The sequence below is a fragment of the Rhipicephalus microplus genome, chromosome 10 (genome assembly GCF_043290135.1).
Source record: "Rhipicephalus microplus isolate Deutch F79 chromosome 10, USDA_Rmic, whole genome shotgun sequence".
Taxonomy (NCBI): Eukaryota; Metazoa; Arthropoda; class Arachnida; order Ixodida; family Ixodidae; genus Rhipicephalus; species Rhipicephalus microplus.
Genome location: NC_134709.1, coordinates 46,725,609 through 46,745,098, shown reverse-complemented (window position 1 = coordinate 46,745,098; position 19,490 = coordinate 46,725,609). Strand labels below are relative to the sequence as shown.

At 44.2% G+C, this 19,490-nt stretch overlaps 1 protein-coding gene across 2 annotated transcripts in view; it reads right to left on the bottom strand.

The window, feature by feature from the left end:
* Positions 1-19,490, bottom strand: part of LOC119181715 (receptor-type tyrosine-protein phosphatase kappa-like) — a 131,769-nt gene that overhangs the window by 35,544 nt on the left and 76,735 nt on the right. For both annotated transcript variants that reach the window (XM_075875614.1, XM_075875615.1), the window contains 8 exons: positions 15,381-15,477; positions 10,745-11,048; positions 9,724-9,766; positions 7,092-7,185; positions 6,225-6,298; positions 2,798-2,961; positions 2,577-2,664; positions 30-106 (listed from right to left, as the gene is read on the bottom strand). In XM_075875614.1, coding sequence (XP_075731729.1) covers positions 30-106; positions 2,577-2,664; positions 2,798-2,961; positions 6,225-6,298; positions 7,092-7,185; positions 9,724-9,766; positions 10,745-11,048; positions 15,381-15,477 — 941 coding nt within the window. The remainder of the gene's footprint in view (positions 1-29; positions 107-2,576; positions 2,665-2,797; positions 2,962-6,224; positions 6,299-7,091; positions 7,186-9,723; positions 9,767-10,744; positions 11,049-15,380; positions 15,478-19,490) is intronic.

The window sequence follows — 19,490 nt, the reverse complement described above, 5'->3', positions numbered from 1 at the left end:
CATTTATTATTAATGTATTTTATACTTACGTCGATGTAGTTGGCGTTGATATAGTCTGAGAATGGTACGCCAGGTATGGATCTGAGTTTCACGCGAGTGTAGTCATCTGAAAGACGGATTAATCAAAAACATTAGGTTAGCCATGACGTGAAAACCATGTGTGATGAGGCGAATACATAATCTTTGATGCATGCCTGCAAGTAATAGCCAAGTTTTAATGTTGTTTTTGACCGTGTTTAACTCACTTCATCTCAGTTTCAAGTCCTGTGCGTATTGTCCGTCTGTGATCCTTCGATCAGTTTTTACTGAGGTCGACATTTTGTACTGTCGTTTATAATAGCGGAGTTCTTGTTGCAGTGGTTCAGTCATTTCTGAAGAAGTGCTGTAGCGGCGCATTTTCTTATCTCTCTGTAGTTACTGAAATCTTTAACCCTTAAAATTTGTGTTTACATAGCTGCATAGATATATCTTACACTTTTGCTGAAAATTGTGAGCTACTTTCACCAAGATGGAGCACATGACGCGAGCACAGCAACCCCTAGCTGTGCTTCTGTCATGATAACTGGATACTATCGGCTGCAAGAGTTTGCTGGATCTGCAGTGCGTGGCGGAGATGTAGAAAACTCTATTGCCGCGCCGCCTACCCTGACGCGACATGATGTACAGGTTATTGGCCACGGCTTCCGAGATTAGTATCAGTGTCAAAGGAAACCCGAACAGCGGCAAGCTTTTGCGATAGTGTAGTGCGTGCCGTCCAGTTATCACCATTGACAGGCGTGCGCATCGTGTTCGGCAGCTTTGCACATATATGCGGGCCTGTTCGCAGTGATAAGTGGACAACGCGCACTATACTGTTGCGAAGACTCGCCGCTGTTCGGGTTTCATTTGACGCTGATAGTACATCTATAGCAGCGGCGCATTGTGTGAACGGGCCGCTGCTAATCGCCGAAGCCGTGGATGATAGCCTCAACACCATGCCGCGTAACGCTAGGTGGCGCAGTTATGCGGTTTTCCGCTAGAGTTACTCTATATGCTACCTTTAGGTAGCAGAGTTGCGCCAAGTTACGCCATCTTGGGTTCAAATGTCTTGCGGGAAAGCCACTCACCATTCACGTAGGAGCAGCGCTCGCGCTTGTAGCGTTGCTTTATTTTTATTTTTTTGCTTTCTTTTCTTTCTATTTTTTATGAAGGTCAAACTTTGAGACAAACTCAGTTGCTCTAGTCACGCCTGGAAGCGTTGATATTATGTTTACGTTTTTGGTAAGTAATAATGCAAAAAAAGTGCTTCAGCTCCTTGAACCAGTGGTGCATATGTATATTTATAGTAGGCCACACATTAGCTTCGTCTTCTTTTGCGCTGTTTTTCCCATTTACATATATAAAATTATTTTTCACTCTTGATCGCTATCAAGCCAGGGATGGAATATTTTCATCGCGCTGGGCTCGTTCGTTAACTGTGCGAGTTAACCAGCTAAAGCTTTGTAGTCTTCTTCTGAATCGAGCTGGATAGCGATCGAGAATGGCCGTGCGAGGCCCGAGTTAAGTGCGCATCTCGTATTAAAATCGCGGCTCGTGGCAATTGATGTGAATCGTCATCCAACAACCCTGCCGTGTTCAACATTTTTTTCGCTTAAGATTTCAAAGCTGCATTCAATTCACGCACTAGCAGCAACACCTTGCCGATTGAAATAGTTCTAGTTTATATTCGCCCTTTATTTTTAGCGTTTTGACCGCCCGACTGTATAATTTGGACGTATGCAGCTGACACACGCTGCCCAACTCTGCATGTATAACGTATTCACTACTGCATCTGGGGTTAATACAAATAGAGGAAGTTTTGCAGTGCCATAGACAGATTTAAAAAAAAAAAGCCAAATGCATGGGCGTCAGCAGAGAAGTGAAAAAGGGGTCCTTGGTCCCCTCAAGCCACTACAGCACTTGTCCTCACCCAAGCTAGGCCAGTGCTCTCGCTCTCCCTAAGCAGCAATGCAACGATGGTTTGCACCCCCAAGAGAAAATCCTGCCGACGACAATGACCAAGCGCTTATTCCTTACGACTGAACCCTAACCATTCTATAGCAACACCCGCTGCACCCACGTCTAATCGCATGGGCTCTACGTAGTACAATTCAACACAGAATGCATTTGCTGCCGCGTTTCTCGTGACCAACAGGCAGCATGGCTACATTACCGAAGAAGCCCTGCGAGAATGACAACAGCCGTTGTCAAACCTCTTGATCTGCCCGGAATCTGCGTAGCGTTGGCTTCTCCGCAGTGCGTATGAACCACCTATGACCACGTGACAGCGCTCGGTGAATAGGGACGGTGAACTCCTGTGGGCGGAGCGAGCGGCGCCCGAAAAACAGTGGCGCAACTCTGCTACTTAAAGGTAGCATATACAGTAACTCTAGATTTCCGCCGCTCTGTCATGCACTGCAGATTCCGCAAACTTTTGATCCTGATAGTACTCATAGTAAACTTGTTGCTTTAATATTGTGGAAGAGATGAATGGGTATTTATACAAACACAAGCGCTACACTTTTGCCTTCACCAAGCTGTAGTTAAGCGTCACTCACATGCCAATAGATTGCCGTAGCGGTTCTTGATCTTGTTCTCGATCCTCTGCGCTTCAATCGTCGGGAATTGTCGGCCTTTGGGTTGGTTCTGAAAATGAATCATATTAATCACTATCACGAAGTGCATACAAGACAAGTATGTACACTGTAAGAGAAAAAGCCTGACGATTACAAACGCCTCAAGTGCACTTGAGACATTGTGAAGTGTGCTTTCGACTTACGATAAACTCGGACTTGAGGCCGTCGCACGCCAGCATTCTCTGCACGTAGTCCTGTAGATCAGACACGGGCAGTGGTTTTGACCTGATGTCGGTGTCAGTGCCTCCCATTTCTTCCATCTCGAATTCCAGGCCGTCGTTATCATCAACTATGGACAGGCTCGCCGCTTAAGAAAAAATGCGATGATTATAAGTGCTTAGTACTGTTTCTCTGAGTGTACAGGTGCTTGCGAAATGGTGCGATAATTAGGACGGTAAATTAGGTTTGTTTCCGCTTTAATTTATCATTTATTGATCAATACTGCTGACAGAAGACCGTATCAGGGCGGTTGCCAGACAGAATATACAAGACAGCGGTGTTGTTTCTCTGTAAAAAGAAAACAGTTGACTACTCAATAAAAGACATAGTACAGGGAAGAAGCTTTGAGTAAAGTACATCAGGGAGGCACAACTTTTGCCCCAGAAGGAAGGAAGTCGACTACACAATAAAAGGCATTGAACAAGAAAGAAGCGTTGAGGAAAGCACAATAAAAGGCATTGAACAAGAAAGAAGCGTTGAGGAAAGTATGTCAGGGAGTTACAACTTTTGCTCCAGCTGACACATCAAACATATCAATCAGAACGAGGAACATTAGTCATAATTAGACGGAGTGCTATCGTTAAAGTATGAACGGCGTATTTCCAGGCGAAGTACCAAGTTGTGCTAATCATGTCTCAAGTTTACTTGCACGGTGCAGTGTTATTAGTTCATATATATTTCATATATATGTGCATAACGTTTCCCTCCAGCCATCATCACTCCTCATCACCGAGTTTTATCCCCTTTCCCTTTTTCTCTACGGAGAATAGCAGGCTAGAGTGCACTATAGCTCAGGCTGACCTCTTTGACTCTCAGTGAATTTTTGATGGGAGATGTGATTATTTTTAATGCAACGGTGGCGCATGCGCAAAGGCATAATCACGAGTCAACTTGTTACGAGTAAAATGTTCAATCTGTGGCACCTGTTTTAGTGGCATGAATGTGAGGACCTTCGGAAGCCAACAAAAAATTCCAAGCTGATGTTAACAAAGTCAATGAGAGTGGCAATTTGGGCTTGTTGGTATGGCAATAATATAATTGATGCTAGTGCAGACATGGACACAAGAAGGCGCATTGGAAGTGTATTCAATGTGCCTTCTTTTGTCCATGTCCTTAGTCTGTGCAACCATCAATTATCATGCGATGTTAATAAGCTTCAACGATGAGTTTTCCTTCTTGCAATAGTGAACATCACTGCAATGTTTAGCCAAACCTAAGATCACATAATCCAGAGTGCTGAACGATGGGAACGCGATAGTGACAAGATGTGGCTTAGCTCACGTTTTGCGCCACTATAGTGGACACATACCTCAAGCTCAACGAGGACTGTGATTGTCTCTAAAATCCCAGTTATGTAGCGTTGATCCTGGTGTGGAATTATATATTCCCATAAATGTTAGAGAATCTTTAGAAAGAGTCATTCATGGGCTTCGACTTTGCACAGCTTACACGTAGGCCTTTCTGTATAGAATAAGGAAAAGTGACACTGCTACTTGATCATCTGCAAAAGCTGAACACGACTTTGAGCGGTCGTTCTACATTGGCCAATGCGGAGCGTCTATGGAGACATTATACATTAAAAGCAGCTTATTATGGAGAACTTTTAGCGGGACAGCGCAGTGCTCCTCCATAGTTGAGTATGAAGTACTCGAAATCGTTAAACTTTTTTTTTCTAAACAAAGTACTTAGTACTCCAAATATAAACACGTTATAGAAGACATTTAGCGCGACGCCTCAGTGCTCTCTCATAGTTGAGTACGAAGCATTCGAAATCGTTAAACATTTTTTTTTTCTAAACACAATCCATTGCACGGACACGGTCCGTCTTCGAAGCTTCTGACGTTATGCTGGAACGGCTCTAAACTTTCTTATAGTAGAGTACCTGGTACTCTGAATCATTACCTACTCTTTCTAAACACAAATCAGCAGCAACGCTGCTGCTGCTTCTCGTGTTGTTAACTAAGATGTGTATTCCCACGCGACGGCTTTATGCTCTTCCATAATAGAGTACCTAGTACTCCAAATCGTTACCCGCTTTTTGCAAACACACAAACCCGTTGAACTTGGCGGTTTGTGTGCAGACTCTTCAGAGAATTTAAAGACGGATAATTTCGCTCCCTTTGTTCGATACAATGTACTCGAAATCATTTAACATTTTTTTCTAAACACCATCCAAAGAAACATTTACAAAAATAATTTTTTGCATAATCGAGCTCGTTCAATAGCAAAAATCTTGGACCCATCACTAGAAGGAAACCCACAAGCCATTGATGCGCGTTCAGTAGTTCACGTTCTTGAGAAATCAGAACTATCTCAAAAGTACTAAAACAAAAAAATGTAATCGCGTTATTGTTAACCGGTTTGTTATACGATAATCTCGTGTTTACATTTTGGCAGTGAAATCTTTGTGAAAACGTTTGCGAAGCCAGTGCAGTATTTAAGATACTGCTCCTGAGAGATATGATCCCATATGACATTCTATTGAACTTTAATGTTTAACGCGGAACTTTCAATTACTCGATTACTTGTGTTTTTCGTAATCGTGTATGGTGTCGAGAGATCTCTAAATTGAAATGCCTAGACTCAGTGCGTAAGTGTTGTGCTATGTACCTATGTATAGCATTGTGTTTGTTATCTAACATGCAATGTCGACCGTTTTGCAAGAGAAGAAGACTAGCCGGCGTCACGTATTGGCACCAATCTCTATTAATAAATATATAAACATATTTAATAATAAATGGTTCGAGAAAAATGCCACATCTCCGCGTTTCCACTGCCTGTCACGGTGGCCAAATTGGCAATGCGGGTTTCTTTATTTTTTTTTTGTTTAGTTTTACTCATATGATGTCAGAAAATATGGACGTTCCAAAAAGCACCGGCCAATCCTGAACTCTTGAACGGGTCGAACAAACGACTCACCACTTTTTGACCGTATTAGGTGGACAGGAAACAATAATATATCTCGGGCAATCGTCTCTCAGTAACATATTAGCATGAATGATGCGTTGCACTTACCATTAAGAAGCTAACACCATGAAAATAATGTCGAAAATGCATATAATAATATTATTCATAATGCCTCTAGTTATCGTAGGTATGAATCTTCACATGTGGACAACAAGACATATAACAAATGAGTTTAAAATATTATCCGCAACGTGAATGTCTAAGTGATCTTGAAAGTAAAATGCAACAAAACTCCCATATATGTAAGCCAACATCCAGATTTTTAAACATATCTCAAAACTTGAAAAATAAACTAGAGTTGTGACATGCTCTATTATAAAGGGCGTGCATTGCACCAGTGAACTGAAACTGTAATATTTGATGAAAAGCAGTAATATACTTTACCATCACTGGGAGGTGCAGCAGGTTTTTGAGGGAACGATCGTGGTAACCTCCCTATAATCTTCTTCCGCCATTTCCTACACACAAAAAGAAAGACCCTGAATTGCCCACCATGGCAAAATTCAACCAGCATCTCTGGAGCATGCAGGACCTATGAATAACGTAATTTCATCCGCCTTTTAAAATGACGCCCAGGGGTTCCCTTCCTCAAGGCACCTAACGCACGCCCACGGAAAACGAAATGTAGTAAACAGGACCATCGCGAATGATTATCTGTTATAGAGCATAAATACATTGGGGTGATTTAGTGGTGATTATACAAAAAAGCGTTACCTTCATCAGCTTCACTTAATCTAGATTACCTTATTAACCAGTAGCAGCTAACATTAGTCACGGCATATTGATTATTTAAACAGTAACCAATACCAGCAAGCGAACGGTAGTCAACACAAACTTACTGTGGCAGCTTAATCAGTGGCTAAAGCAAGAGCACCCTTATATTTGTTTTTTTTTTGTCTTTGTTGATGTTGAAGAGCCCTTGTTTATCTGATTGGTTCCGGTGTTTCATGCTTACTACATGGCTAGCAACGGCATCATAAATCTTGCAAAAAACAAAAACCCCTAAAACTCAGTTAAGTCAACAAAAGCCAACATTGCAGTCAACTACTAGCCGAGAGCGATAAAAATTTGGAAGCATGGTTGGTAATACGTGAGAAAATATGCTGCCTTTATTACTCGTATTTACTCGTATTAAGCAACTGTATACGCTAGGCTGGCCACAAACACTCGTTTAGTTTGAGACGTATTTGCACCTTGTTCAACTTTTCTCCGATTAAAGCTAACGCATAGAAAATGACTCAGAAAACGCACCAGGCGGCGGCGATGAGCACCACCACAAGGATGACGACTATCACAATGACCGCCACTGGTGTAGATCCACGGTCTCCAGGTTCTTGTCTTCGAACTGAAATAGTATTCAGGAAACTAACGTTCTCCACGCGTAATGACCTAAGCGGGATGACTGTCCTTTATTATTTCCGCGACTTTGCCATCCACTACTTCGTATTGGCCTCGAGGACACACCGGGGTGCCACCTACGTGATGAAGTCATTATATGAAGTCATTATAGTTGGAACGTCATTGTGGAATAACCTACCAGTGGAAGTGAAACAACATAATGCTTTCACATTAATGCTCAAACGTCATTACAAAGAGCTCTATTAGACTACTGATAAGTTTCGTGAAATGATGAAAAGTGACATGATTTTAAACTAATGTTTTGTATGCTGACCAGGAATGCTATTACCAGATGTACAGAAATATTAGATGTATTACGTTAAGTATGCAAACCAGAAACGTGTTCAAAGTGTAGTGTATCAGTTGGATTTTTCCTCTTCAATGTGTTCGGTATCTGTGTACAAGTGATATGTTTATCAAAACAATCTGCATCTTAAACTAAAATGTCGTTCATTATACAACTCTTTCTCCTGCTTCTAATTAATGTATGTTATAATTGCATGGATCCATACTAGCATTCTGCTAAGGATCCAGATGTTGCTAACATGTTTTTCTTTACTGTATGTTGTTTATTCATAATAAAGTTCAAAGTTCAAAAAAAAGCGGGATGTGCCAGAAATAGCAGTTTATTTTGAAAGTCACTTATATGGATGTCGAGTTGTGTTGTCTGCCAGAACACCGCATTTTCTGTGCTTTTGCTGTGGACGCCATGCACGCTTACCTTCGTTTTGAAGTTCAGTGCCTAAAAAAGCAGTAATACTTGATAACACGGGCAAGCAAACTACAAATCGGTGCCCCCGGTGGCACTCTCGTGTCTAATTTGCATCGTAAAATTGCGACTAAAAACCGGTTCAGCCGTGGGAGACGATGCAAGTTCGTGTCGCGAAAGCAAATCTGCCGTATTCCACAATTACGCATCCCATCTGTGACGTCAAAGCGATCACAGCGCTGGCCTCTCTAGTGGAGGCCCTTGCGGCCAATATCACGCACTTCAAATAAATCCGTGCATCGATGTGTATGATATAGACGGTTTCACGATTGCAAGCGTTGTACCCCAGAAAACTTCCGGTCACCTCATTTATCAGCTCATAACGTCAAAACTGAAAGCACGTTTTCAAGTTTCTTTTAAATGTAAGAAATGTCTCTCTTTAGTTTTTCAGATAAAGGAAACGTGTGTGAGGTTAAAAAAATCTGTTACCATTTTTTGTAGCTCAAAAGAACATTTATTTGAATATATTTTGCCAAATAAGGGAAGGAAAGTGTAGAACTAGAACGGGCTGTTTCTAAAGCTCTTCTTGCCTACTCTTGCTATATATTAAGGCACATCGGTGAAAGAAATCGGATATCATCAAGGGCCTGTGTTTGTAAACAGTGAAAGGGTCTATATCCAGCAGAGGATTTTCATAATCCACTCATAACACAGCACTACAGCGGAAACTTCATAAGTGAAGGCATGCGTTCGAAGCAACGAGTCTACTTGTATAAACAACGGATTGCAGTAATCACATTGTTTCTTTATCCTTGGTAAATATGTTGGTACTATTGTTCCCCAAAATTGTCGAATCCGTAGTTAAGTGGTCACCGTGCTCGGCTGCTGATCCGAAATACGCGCGTTCAAAACCTGCCGTGGCGGTCAAATCATCAGTAGAGGCGGAATGCTAAAGTCGCGCGCATGTTAAAGAACCCTAGGTGGTCGAAATTATCCAGAGCCCTCCACTACGGTGTCTATCAGCCATGATCGCTTTGGGACGTTAAATTATGTGCATCAACCAAACCATTTCATAACTTCATTAAGCTAGAATCACGTTACCTAAATCCAGTCTGCAGTTGAATTCGCGCCATTTGCTCCATGAGATGAATGTCTACCAGAAGTAATTATAGTTATAGAGAGACTACTGTTAAGGCGAGTACGCTTGTGTTTTGATCACATGACCTACATCACACGTCTTCGCAACACTTGTCTATAGCCTCAAGTTGGAGCTTCACTAAGAGTATACTTACTAGCCATGGCGTTGAGTGAGTGATAGTTGATCTTTTACTAGAGAAAGTTGCCTTAAGTTCATGCTTCGAAGAAGTATCACGCTGGCGAATGATCAACTTAGTCAATAGGAGCCGTACAGTACGGTGAAGTAAGAGTATGCACTGAATGAGTGTGGACGTACTAATCTATAGCTTCTTGTTCTTCCGCATTCACTTCTCTTGGAGATATAACACCTGACAGCCTCGTAACTTTATTGTGCCTCAATAGGTGAATAGATGGCGAGTCCATCGGTTTCATATATGGATGTCTCAAAAAACACAGTTACGTATATTTCTCAATTGCTGACATCATTTCAATGCTATAGAAATTTTTAGCGCCACAAGGCACTTATACTTTCATCGGGAAATAACGTTTCTTGCCTGTTTGCACACGCTTGGTTAAAAACAGTTTCGCAGATTGTTGCAATATACGTTGGTGGGTAAGCAAACGAAAACAATGCCTTACCTGTGATTGGTTCAGACAGCAGTGTATAGGAAATTCTCCTGTCCTGTGCAAAAAGGAAAGCGTGATTTTCCATAATTATTCTTGCGTCATCTGGACATCACATACTTCATTTGTTCATTTTCTAACGCGGTACTCAGGCACATTTGTGGCCTACGCAATTTTTATGGTTATTGCCAGCGCTTGTGTTGTCTTAACGAAAGCACGCACGCATACACACACATAGACAATGTGTGTGCTCTTGCGTTTGTCGGGTCAATGTGCCAGACTAACTGTAGTGTCCAGTCAATTGATAACCAAATTGCTCTATTGTACATTGCAAACTATAATGTAATTCAATACGCTAGGGAGGCTTAAATCATTACATGATTTAGAAAGCCAATTGTGAGTGTAATAGATTCCACACAATTATGGAGTGTTTGTGCGGAAACTATTGATTGTATGCAATATATTTATAGTATTCTTGTTTTTCATATCACACTTGAATTTCTATGTATTTGATTATAAGTGGAATAGTGCTAATCGTAGTTCGTTCAATACTTATTGCTAAGAATAGCTTTGTGTAAATCTTTGTCGTATATTTATCCAATTTCTGTAGTGCTCCTTGTTTATTTATTGTTTGTAAGTAATATTGTTGTATATATATTTTGACGTGTTGTTTTGCTGTAGCTGCCTGAACACTCTCCTTTACAAGCATTTTGCGCATGCCCAAATCATATATATATATATTGAATGAAAAATTTTATTTTAACATTAGCCGAGTGCGTATTTACCCAAGTTGACGCGCGAATCAGGGCGCTTGAAATGCAGGACACGCGAGCGAACCACTGCATATTGTCACATGTAAGTGAACAAGTTTGATGTTTCTCTTCTACTCGCTCTCCTCTTACACAGATGTATTTTAGTGAAGCTGTGTCACTCATGTACTGATATTGTGTTTGTGTTTGTGCCCCTCCTGCTTGGGCCTTTTTGGCCTGCAGTATTTCACAAATAAATAAATAAATAAATAAATAAGCGTACTTACGCCTTCAAAGTCCACCTCGGCCGCGAGCCCAACGCTGTAAGTGGACTCCGGAACCAGGGGCGCGTTGTAATACCCTCCGTAGTAGAGGCCGTCGCCCACCGTGAAGTCTCCGCGTTTCGTGACTTCCTCGGGCGACATCTTGGCGGCCATATAATACGACAGGTTCATGGCCACCGACTCGTTGTAGTCGGGCGTGCCTTCCGTCCACTCGCGCGGGCCACCGGCGTCCTTTTCCGAACGATCGGTGGAGCGTCTCGAGCGATTGATCTTCTGGTCGTGTCTCTGCACTACCACGTAGTAGTACCTGAAAACGTGCGAAAGCTGTGAGTCAATTTGACGTGCAGTCACGGCTATGTCTGTGTAGAGCACGCAAGCTGCTGGTTTTTGCTTTGTGAGGCGAAACCTTGAGGCAGTATCGGGCTCTGGTGTGGTCAGCCTCACAACTAAGGACACGAATTCTCTTGATATATACCACTTAACAGCCCGAAACTGTCTCGAGGTTTCGCGCCACGGAGAAGAAACTGGCTGTTCACGTGCTCTGCACAGACGTGGCCACGGCTGTACTTTCTTCTACACATCTGGGACGACAACTAACTGGAGCGTAGTCACGAAGAAGAAATTCACCGAGGAATGTAAATGAAGCTCGAGCGCATTCGGCAGTCACTCCCGAATAACGACAGAAAACCTGCCACTGCCAAGAAAAGGAAAAGTAAGCAGCCACTGCGTGATTCAGGGGGTAACAGATGGGTATTTGATAGGAATGATAACAAAGCAACTAATAAAAAAAGTTGAAGGTCACGCAGTGAAACGAAAAACAATACGAACGGCATTGAGAGATCGGAAGGCGGCCGAGCGGGTCTTGGAATAAACCAGGTAGTGGATATTCCATTCGGCATCAAGCAAAAGGAATGAACCTGGGCTACCTCGCAATTCGTAGGACACACAACCGATGTAATGTAAGAGCAAGAGAATGCTTACAAAAGGATAAAAAACACTATAAAAAGAGTAGAAAGTAAAATGACCCGACAAATTTAAAGATCCCCTGACCCTGAAACTGAAACCTCGAGGTATTTGTGTTGTTTGATTGTGTACTGTGTACGTGGGCACTTCTGTCAGAATATTAGTGGCGGACGTTCGTTCTAAGAGATTTGGATTTGGTTTTAAAGTATAAACGTAAATGCCTCTCTAAGTTGGCAGCACCTCGTGACGTCGTCTCTTGTATGACGTAGACCGAGGCCTCGTTTGACGTTCCACGTGTCAGGCTGGTTTTGTCGATGCCGCAAAAGATTTGCTGGGCGCACGCAATACCAAAAGTAGCAACTGGCGAGGAATAGTGCCGGGAATCTTCCTCGCACTACTCTCAATATAGCTGTGGCTGCCTAGGTCCGGAACTCTTTCCACTTTTTAAAAAGGACACGCAATTAACAGGCTCATCTCATAACGAAGCACCCAAATCGTTTCAGTCTTTACCGTGCACTGGCCCCCGAATCAAAAACTGGGCCTCAATCGTCGTCCTACTCTGGAACGCTAGTCTCGTGTGTTTTTAGTTGGTCATTTCGATGCAGGTAGTACAAAATTATTTGCTAATAATGACGCTACCTAATAATGTACAACACGTGAGAGTACTCGCAATTCCATTTCGGGATCACCAGACACAAGGCTACAAATTGCAGTAGCAAAGACACAACCATTTCACTGTCGTGGGTCTTATAAGATCTAAGATTACTGAAATTTGGGCGAGTTTGTGCTTGAACATTTGTTTTTCTGTGAATAATCTTTAGATTGAAGTGAGCGCTGGTCCGCATACCCCTGTGTTTCGTTTCTTGTATGTCTAAGCGCTCTAAATACCACTATGTTTTTTTATAAGATTGTGTGGTTAAAATGAAATCAGGTAGAACAAGATACGGTGAATTGAAGAACATTAGGAGAGACCTTGGCAGCATTGGCAATGAACATCACCATAGCATGATGATGGTGATGATGATAATGATGATGATGATGATGTGAAGGTTGGTGTCACAGCGTGGCGCCATCTACTCCTCTTTCCCTGCCTAACAGTTACCATGGGCGAAGTAGTGAACAAGCGCGAAACTATACGGACAGGCACATACATTGACGAATACTCACGCACTTTGTCCCAGTTCAGCTCTCGAAAGCGATACAACTCGGGCGTAATCTCGTACGCGTTCGCTTTTCGAAAGCTTCGTTTGGGCTGGCGCGCATGGCTGGGACACAGCTGTCTTCGTTTAACAGCTGGCTTCTCTGGCCAATCGCACTAGCGGCAAGCAAACGTTCCGAAGTGGAACGAAAACATGACGTCTACTGGATTCCGCTGCAGCCTTCCATCGTGCGTCGTGATTCATCAATTATACATCTATGATTCCCTTTCGTTAAGTTTTCTAGGTTTTTTCTACATCACCTTCACAGTTTGTTGTCGTTCTTTCTAAAATTGGGTATCTTTCAGTTTACTTCTTTTTATTTTCTCTTTTCTCTCATAACCGTTACTGTCGCCGTAGGTGGTGCGGTGGAATCAAGGAGGTTTTAAAAAGAAATGCTGGAGTGGAAGCTCCCGCAATGCCTTGCCAGTGGAAGCGAAGCCAGCTTTTGCGCTCCAAAGATCCCAGAAACATGCTCTTTTCTGGAGGCTCCCACTTTGAGATCAAGTGGCTTTGGTTTGTTTGTCTAAGGGTTAGGTTAACTATAAATTAAAAGAATGTTATTTCCAATGAAACAACCCACAGAGACGATTATCGGTGACTTAATCTTCAACACATTTGCCTTGAATTTGAGGCAACAGAGTCGAAAGTAGGGCTAGTTGGATCTGCATGGTATAACTATCAGTTAAACCGCACGAAAAACAGACAGGAAGAGAGGACAAGCGCTTCTCGCAACTAAACTGTTTATTAGAAAGGGCAGAATATAAATACAGGCAATTGAAAAACGCGACGCATGCGTGTGCAGGCAAAAAAGTACATCCGTGGCACATCGTGAACACATGGTAAAAGAAGACAGATTATCTCGGAACATGATCTAGAAAAACAAACTCTTTATCGTGCAGCAAAACCGAAGGCTGGCTGACGCATTGTTCCCCTTTTTTTCTTATGTGAAAAGCTTCTGTCAACTCACGAGTTATTTTATTTTTAGACCAAAAAACCAATTCAGTATCCTGAAAAAGAGGATAACAACCACACTCTTTGCAATGAGCCGCGAGATGCGATGCACCCAAACATTTCAAAGAAGAATTGCGAGAAGCGCTTGTCCTCTCTTCCTGTCTGTTTTTCGTGCGCTTTAACTGATAGTTATACCTTGAATTTGAGGATTGTTAAGGAAAACTAGCAACACAAGGACGCGCTTTGAGCACTATCTCACCCGAAAAGGTTGTCATATTAAATTCGTTGGGTGTGCGAGAAAAATGCTTCTTCCTTATCGGCGAACGCGAACAGCTCATAATGCCTCTAGTAATATGGCTGCCGCAGCCGCCATCTTACAGTTCGCACGGCTTCACTCGTGGAGAAGAATTTCCACTCCAGCATTTTTTTTTAACCTCCTCAGGTCGAATATCGCAAAGCCGTGCTATGCGTTTATTTACCCGTTGTACTTTTCATCTTTTGCATTTTTTTTTTATTCCCCAGCACTCATATTTCTTTCCTATATTGTTTTTATTATGCATTCACATTTGGAATGTCTCATTCGAATAACAACCGTTGGTTAATAAACGTCGCAGAAGCGTGACAGGAAGTAGGCGCAATATGCAGCAGCTGCATCCATCTACAGTGAACAGGTGCTAGCATCGGCGAAATTCTTTCATCTTGTTGCTGGTTTACGGCCGCACGATTCGTGCAATATAATGCGACAAGGATTTCGGGGCGGTTAGGTACGTCTGTAACACCTGTAACGTGCGCGCAGGAGGACGCACCAAAAAAAAAAAACGATGGAATGAACAGGGCGCTGATGAAGAAAAAATACAGCTGCAAGCGTGAACGAATGTATGTGCTACCAGTTGCACGAAGGGTTCACCCATAGCTTGCAAATGGTGAGATGTAACTAATATGTGCAGCCACCCATTTTTTTAGAAACCTGAATGCTTGAGCATCAACCGCTCTGTCGATAAGCGGCGTTTAACGGAGCACAGTTACAAACTGAACGAGAATACGTGCCTGCTTGCTATGACCAGTCATGTGACTGTGTCTTCTGCTAGGATTTCTCGGTGATTGTACACCAGGACACCTGGAACAGGCGCTTACAGACTCGGCGATCAATGCTCGCGCGTTCAGAATAAATAAATGGGCATCTATACGCATGTTAAAGCACACACGTAAACGGACAAGCTACGCACACGTTCTATAATGCAAAGTTTGCTAGAAGTAGCTCCATCAAGTTGAAAATAACAGAACTTCCTGTTCGGACTGCAGAAAACAAGTTTGCTCTGTATGCTCGGCGACACCTTTTCTAGGCAGTGTCGTAGCTACAGAACCGAAACGATTGCCGTGCTATAGCCATAATCTGACCACAAGAATATATAGAAATTTATCCAGCAGTTATCGTGCATCAAAAAATCGGTAAGTGCTTTCCTCAAAGCTTTTTGTTGTTCTTCACAGAAAAACGCATATATTTTTCGAGTATAAATGATACTCACTTTATGTCTTCGGGCGGACTGTTCGGTCTTTTCAGCTGCAACGTAATCGAATTGTCGTCCACATCCTTCAATTCGACCTTCGTCCCAATGACTGGCACTGCATAAAATGACCAAAAGGGAAAATGATCGCCACTGGCTTTAACGAGCACTGACAAAGTTTCACGGAGATGTGGCTTTCATTCGGCAGCCTCATATACATGAGTTTATTGAACAAGTACGAATTGCATCCGCAACGTTGAAGTTATTTTATTTCTTGGGCGAACACTACACGAAAGTCTAGTACTCTACGGCATTGACCGCACTGCGAGTGGTGAAAGAAGGCGAGCCTGGTGTAATGGCCGAATCGGCAGTCATAGAAGGAATATTCTATTTACTTTTTTTTGTGCTCCCCTCTGCCGTTTTAGTGGTGTTTCGGTGAAGGCCTGGACGACAGGTACGGCAAGAACAAAATCCTCTGAGATCAAACTTTCCTTCGAGGAGAAGGAAGCGTCGTGTGTCATAAAATCGTGGAGAAAGGCGGATTTTGAGCAGTGCGGACATATTTCACTATGACGATGACCATTTCAGAATAAATCGTAATTCTTTAACTATGCCAGTACTTTTTTTTTCTGACGAGGTGCCCTTATAATAAAATAATGGTTGCTTGGCAAGCGGGCGCATCGAAGAAAGTTCGGTAAAGCACCTGACCTTCAGCGTCACACTCTGATATCGTACCACCGGCGTCCTTTCATTTTGTTTTAAAACATAGCCGCCTAATTACTCTATGGAAAAAGTTGTTAACGATTTATAGTACGAGACACTCTACTAAGGGATACGGCTTTCTCCACCGATGTGCCCTAATATATAGTCTAATGGCATCAGTGGGCAAGAAGAGCTTTACAAAATATCCCGCTAGTTTTCTACACCATTTGTCTCTTATTTGGCAAAAATATATTGTTACGGAAAAGAAGAGACGCCGTAACGACGAGGCTGGGGATGAAATATATTCCAAACCAGCGGTAATGGCGTGCCCGGTTCACCAGCGATCGAGCCGAGACAACCCTTCGTCTTCCTCGTCAGGCACACACGCGCGTCGCCCCCTATAATGTCAATACACATGCATGTAGCATAACCCCCGGCGGCGCAAGCGCCGTCTCGGCGCATTTAGATGTCAACGTCACTAGGAGAGTTGTAGGGCTTCAAGCGTGCAACATGTACAATATCGGTAGCCTGTTGGGCACATGAAGGCAACGGGGTGGCAGGACCAATTTCATATGTTACAGGCGTAACCACACGAAGGACTCGGTATGGGACTGTGTAGCGAGTAAGCAGCTTCTCTGACAAGCCAACTTGACGGGTCGGAGACCAGAGCAGTACCAAAGAACCAGGTGGAAAGTGTACGTCGTGGTGTCGTTGGTCATACAAGCGCCGTTGCTTCTCTTGAGAGGTCAGAAGGCGAGTACGGGGGATTTCGCGTGCGTGAGCGGCCCGAGTGATAGCGTCCATGGCATATTCACTGGTCGGTACTCCAGGGGACGGTATGACGGTGTCTAGAGGCAATGTTGGTTCTCGGCCAAACAGCAGAAAAAATGGAGAGTAGCCGGCAGTGTCGTGACGCGAAGAATTGTAGGCAAATGTGACGTACGGCAACGCGAGATCCCAGTCGGTGTGGTTGGTAGAAACATACTTAGCGAGCATGTCTGTAAGAGTTCGATTTAGGCGCTCCGTTAGTCCATTGGTTTGCGGGTGGTATGACGTAGTCAGCTTGTGTCTCGTTTTACAGGACTGCAAGATGTCGGCCATGACCTTCGACAAAAAGGTGCGGCCACGGTCTGTAAGCAGCTGCCGTGGGGCTCCGTGTTGCAAAATAACGTCCTTGAGGAGGAAGTCGGCGACATCTGTGGCGCAGCTTGTTGGGAGAGCTCGTGTGATGGCATAACGCGTGGCGTAGTCGGTGGCCACGGCTATCCACTTGTTACCCGAAGAAGACAAGAGAAAAGGGCCAAGTAGGTCCAAGCCAACGCGGAGGAAAAGTTCTGACGGAATATCAAGTGGTTGAAGGCGTCCGGCGGGAAGTGTCGATGGCGTTTTACGGCGCTGACATTTCTCACAAGCCGCAACGTACCTTCTGACTGAGCGTGCAAGCCCTGGCCAGTAGAAGCGTCGGCGTATTCGGTCGTAAGTGCGTGACACACCAAGGTGACCAGCAGTCGGAAGGTCATGAAGTTCATGTAGAACTTCCGAGCGAAGGTGTTTCGGAATGACAAGCAGCAGAGCCGGTCCATCCGGCTCAAAACTTTGGCGGTATAATACCCCATCGTGGAGCACGAACGAGCGATAGGACTGACTGGAAGATGGTGATTCGAGGCGCTCAATGATAGCACGCAAGGACGCATCATAGCGCTGCTCGTCACCGATGCATGTCATTTGTGAAAGGGAAAAGACGCAAGGCTCGGTGTCGGTGTCATGCATAGTGCTCGACCCAGCGACCGGGTAGCGTGACAGGCAGTCTGCGTCCTGATGTAGGCGTCCGGACTTGTACGTCACCGTAAAGGTATACTCTTGGAGTCGCAGAGCCCAGCGCCCGAGCCGGCCAGTAGGATCCTTCAGTGACGTAAGCCAACATAGCGCATGATGGTCAGTTATCACAGAGAAATTAGTGCCATATAAATATGGGCGAAACTTTGAGACTGCCCAAACAAGAGCAAGACATTCACGCTCCGTAATAGAATAGTTGCGCTCAGCAGCTGTGAGGAGGCGGCTAGCGTAGGCGACAACTCGGTCGTGTCCCCGTTGGCGCTGGGCTAACACGGCTCCGATTCCGCGACCACTAGCATCGGTTCGAACTTCCGTCGGAGCGAATGGGTCAAAGTGAGCCACTATGGGTGGAGTCGTCAGTAGCGTGATTAGGTGAGAGAAAGCAGCAGCTTGGTCGGTACCCCACGTAAATGTGATGTCTTTCTTTAGAAGCTCCGTGAGGGGTCGAGCGATTGTTGCGAAATCTTTCACAAACCTTCTAAAATAGGAGCAAAGTCCTACAAAACTCCGGACGTCTTTGGCTGACTGGGGTACAGGAAAACTGGTAACTGCACGAATTTTCTCGGGGTCCGGCTGCACACCAGAGGCGTCGACAAGGTGGCCCAACACTGTAATTTGCCGGCGTCCGGAGCGGCACTTCGACGAGTTCAATTGGAGGCCTGCAGTGCGGAATATGTCGAGAATAGCTGACAAACGCTGAAGGTGGGTCTCAAATGTTGGGGAATATACAACGACATCGTCAAGATAACAAAGACATGTTGACCATTTGAACCCTTGTAGCAGAGAGTCCATCATGCGCTCGAACGTGGCTGGGGCGTTGCATAGCCCAAATGGCATAACCTTGAACTGATATAGGCCGTCTGGAGTTACAAATGCGGTCTTCTCTTGGTCTTTTTCGTCGACAGCAATCTGCCAGTAGCCGGAACGTAGGTCTATTGTGGAAAAGTTTCGGGCGCCGTGGAGACAATCGAGAGCGTCATCGATGCGGGGTAAAGGGTAAACGTCCTTTTTCGTGATTCTATTCAGATGACGGTAATCCACGCAGAAGCGCCACGTGCCATCTTTCTTTTTAACGAGCACAACGGGGGACGCCCATGGGCTCGAAGAGGGTTCAATAATTCCTTTGGCTAACATCTTGGTGACTTCTTGGTGAATTATTTTACGCTCGGTGGCAGACACCCGGTATGGTCGCCGATGAATGGGATGGGAATCACCTGTGTTAATGCGGTGCTTGACGAGTGAAGTCTGGCCGAGTGGACGGTGGTCGACGTCAAATATGTCGCGGTATGAAGCCAGAAGGCGGCATAGCGCGGTTGACTTCTCAGGTTTGAGGTCTGGGGTGATCATGGAGCGTAAGGTCGAATCGAGGCACGTGACATCCTGCGAGTGATGTGGGTGCTCGGGACATACATCTGCCGTAAAACAGGTGACGTGGTCGTCAATTAAGGGCCTTAGTGTGGCGACCGAAATTCCTTGGGGTAGCACTTCTTTTATGAAACCGAAATTGATAACAGGTAAATATGTTCGGTTAGAGACCATGCTTACGACAGAGTGTGGGACAGTAATGTCACGTGCCAGCAGAACATCAGTAAT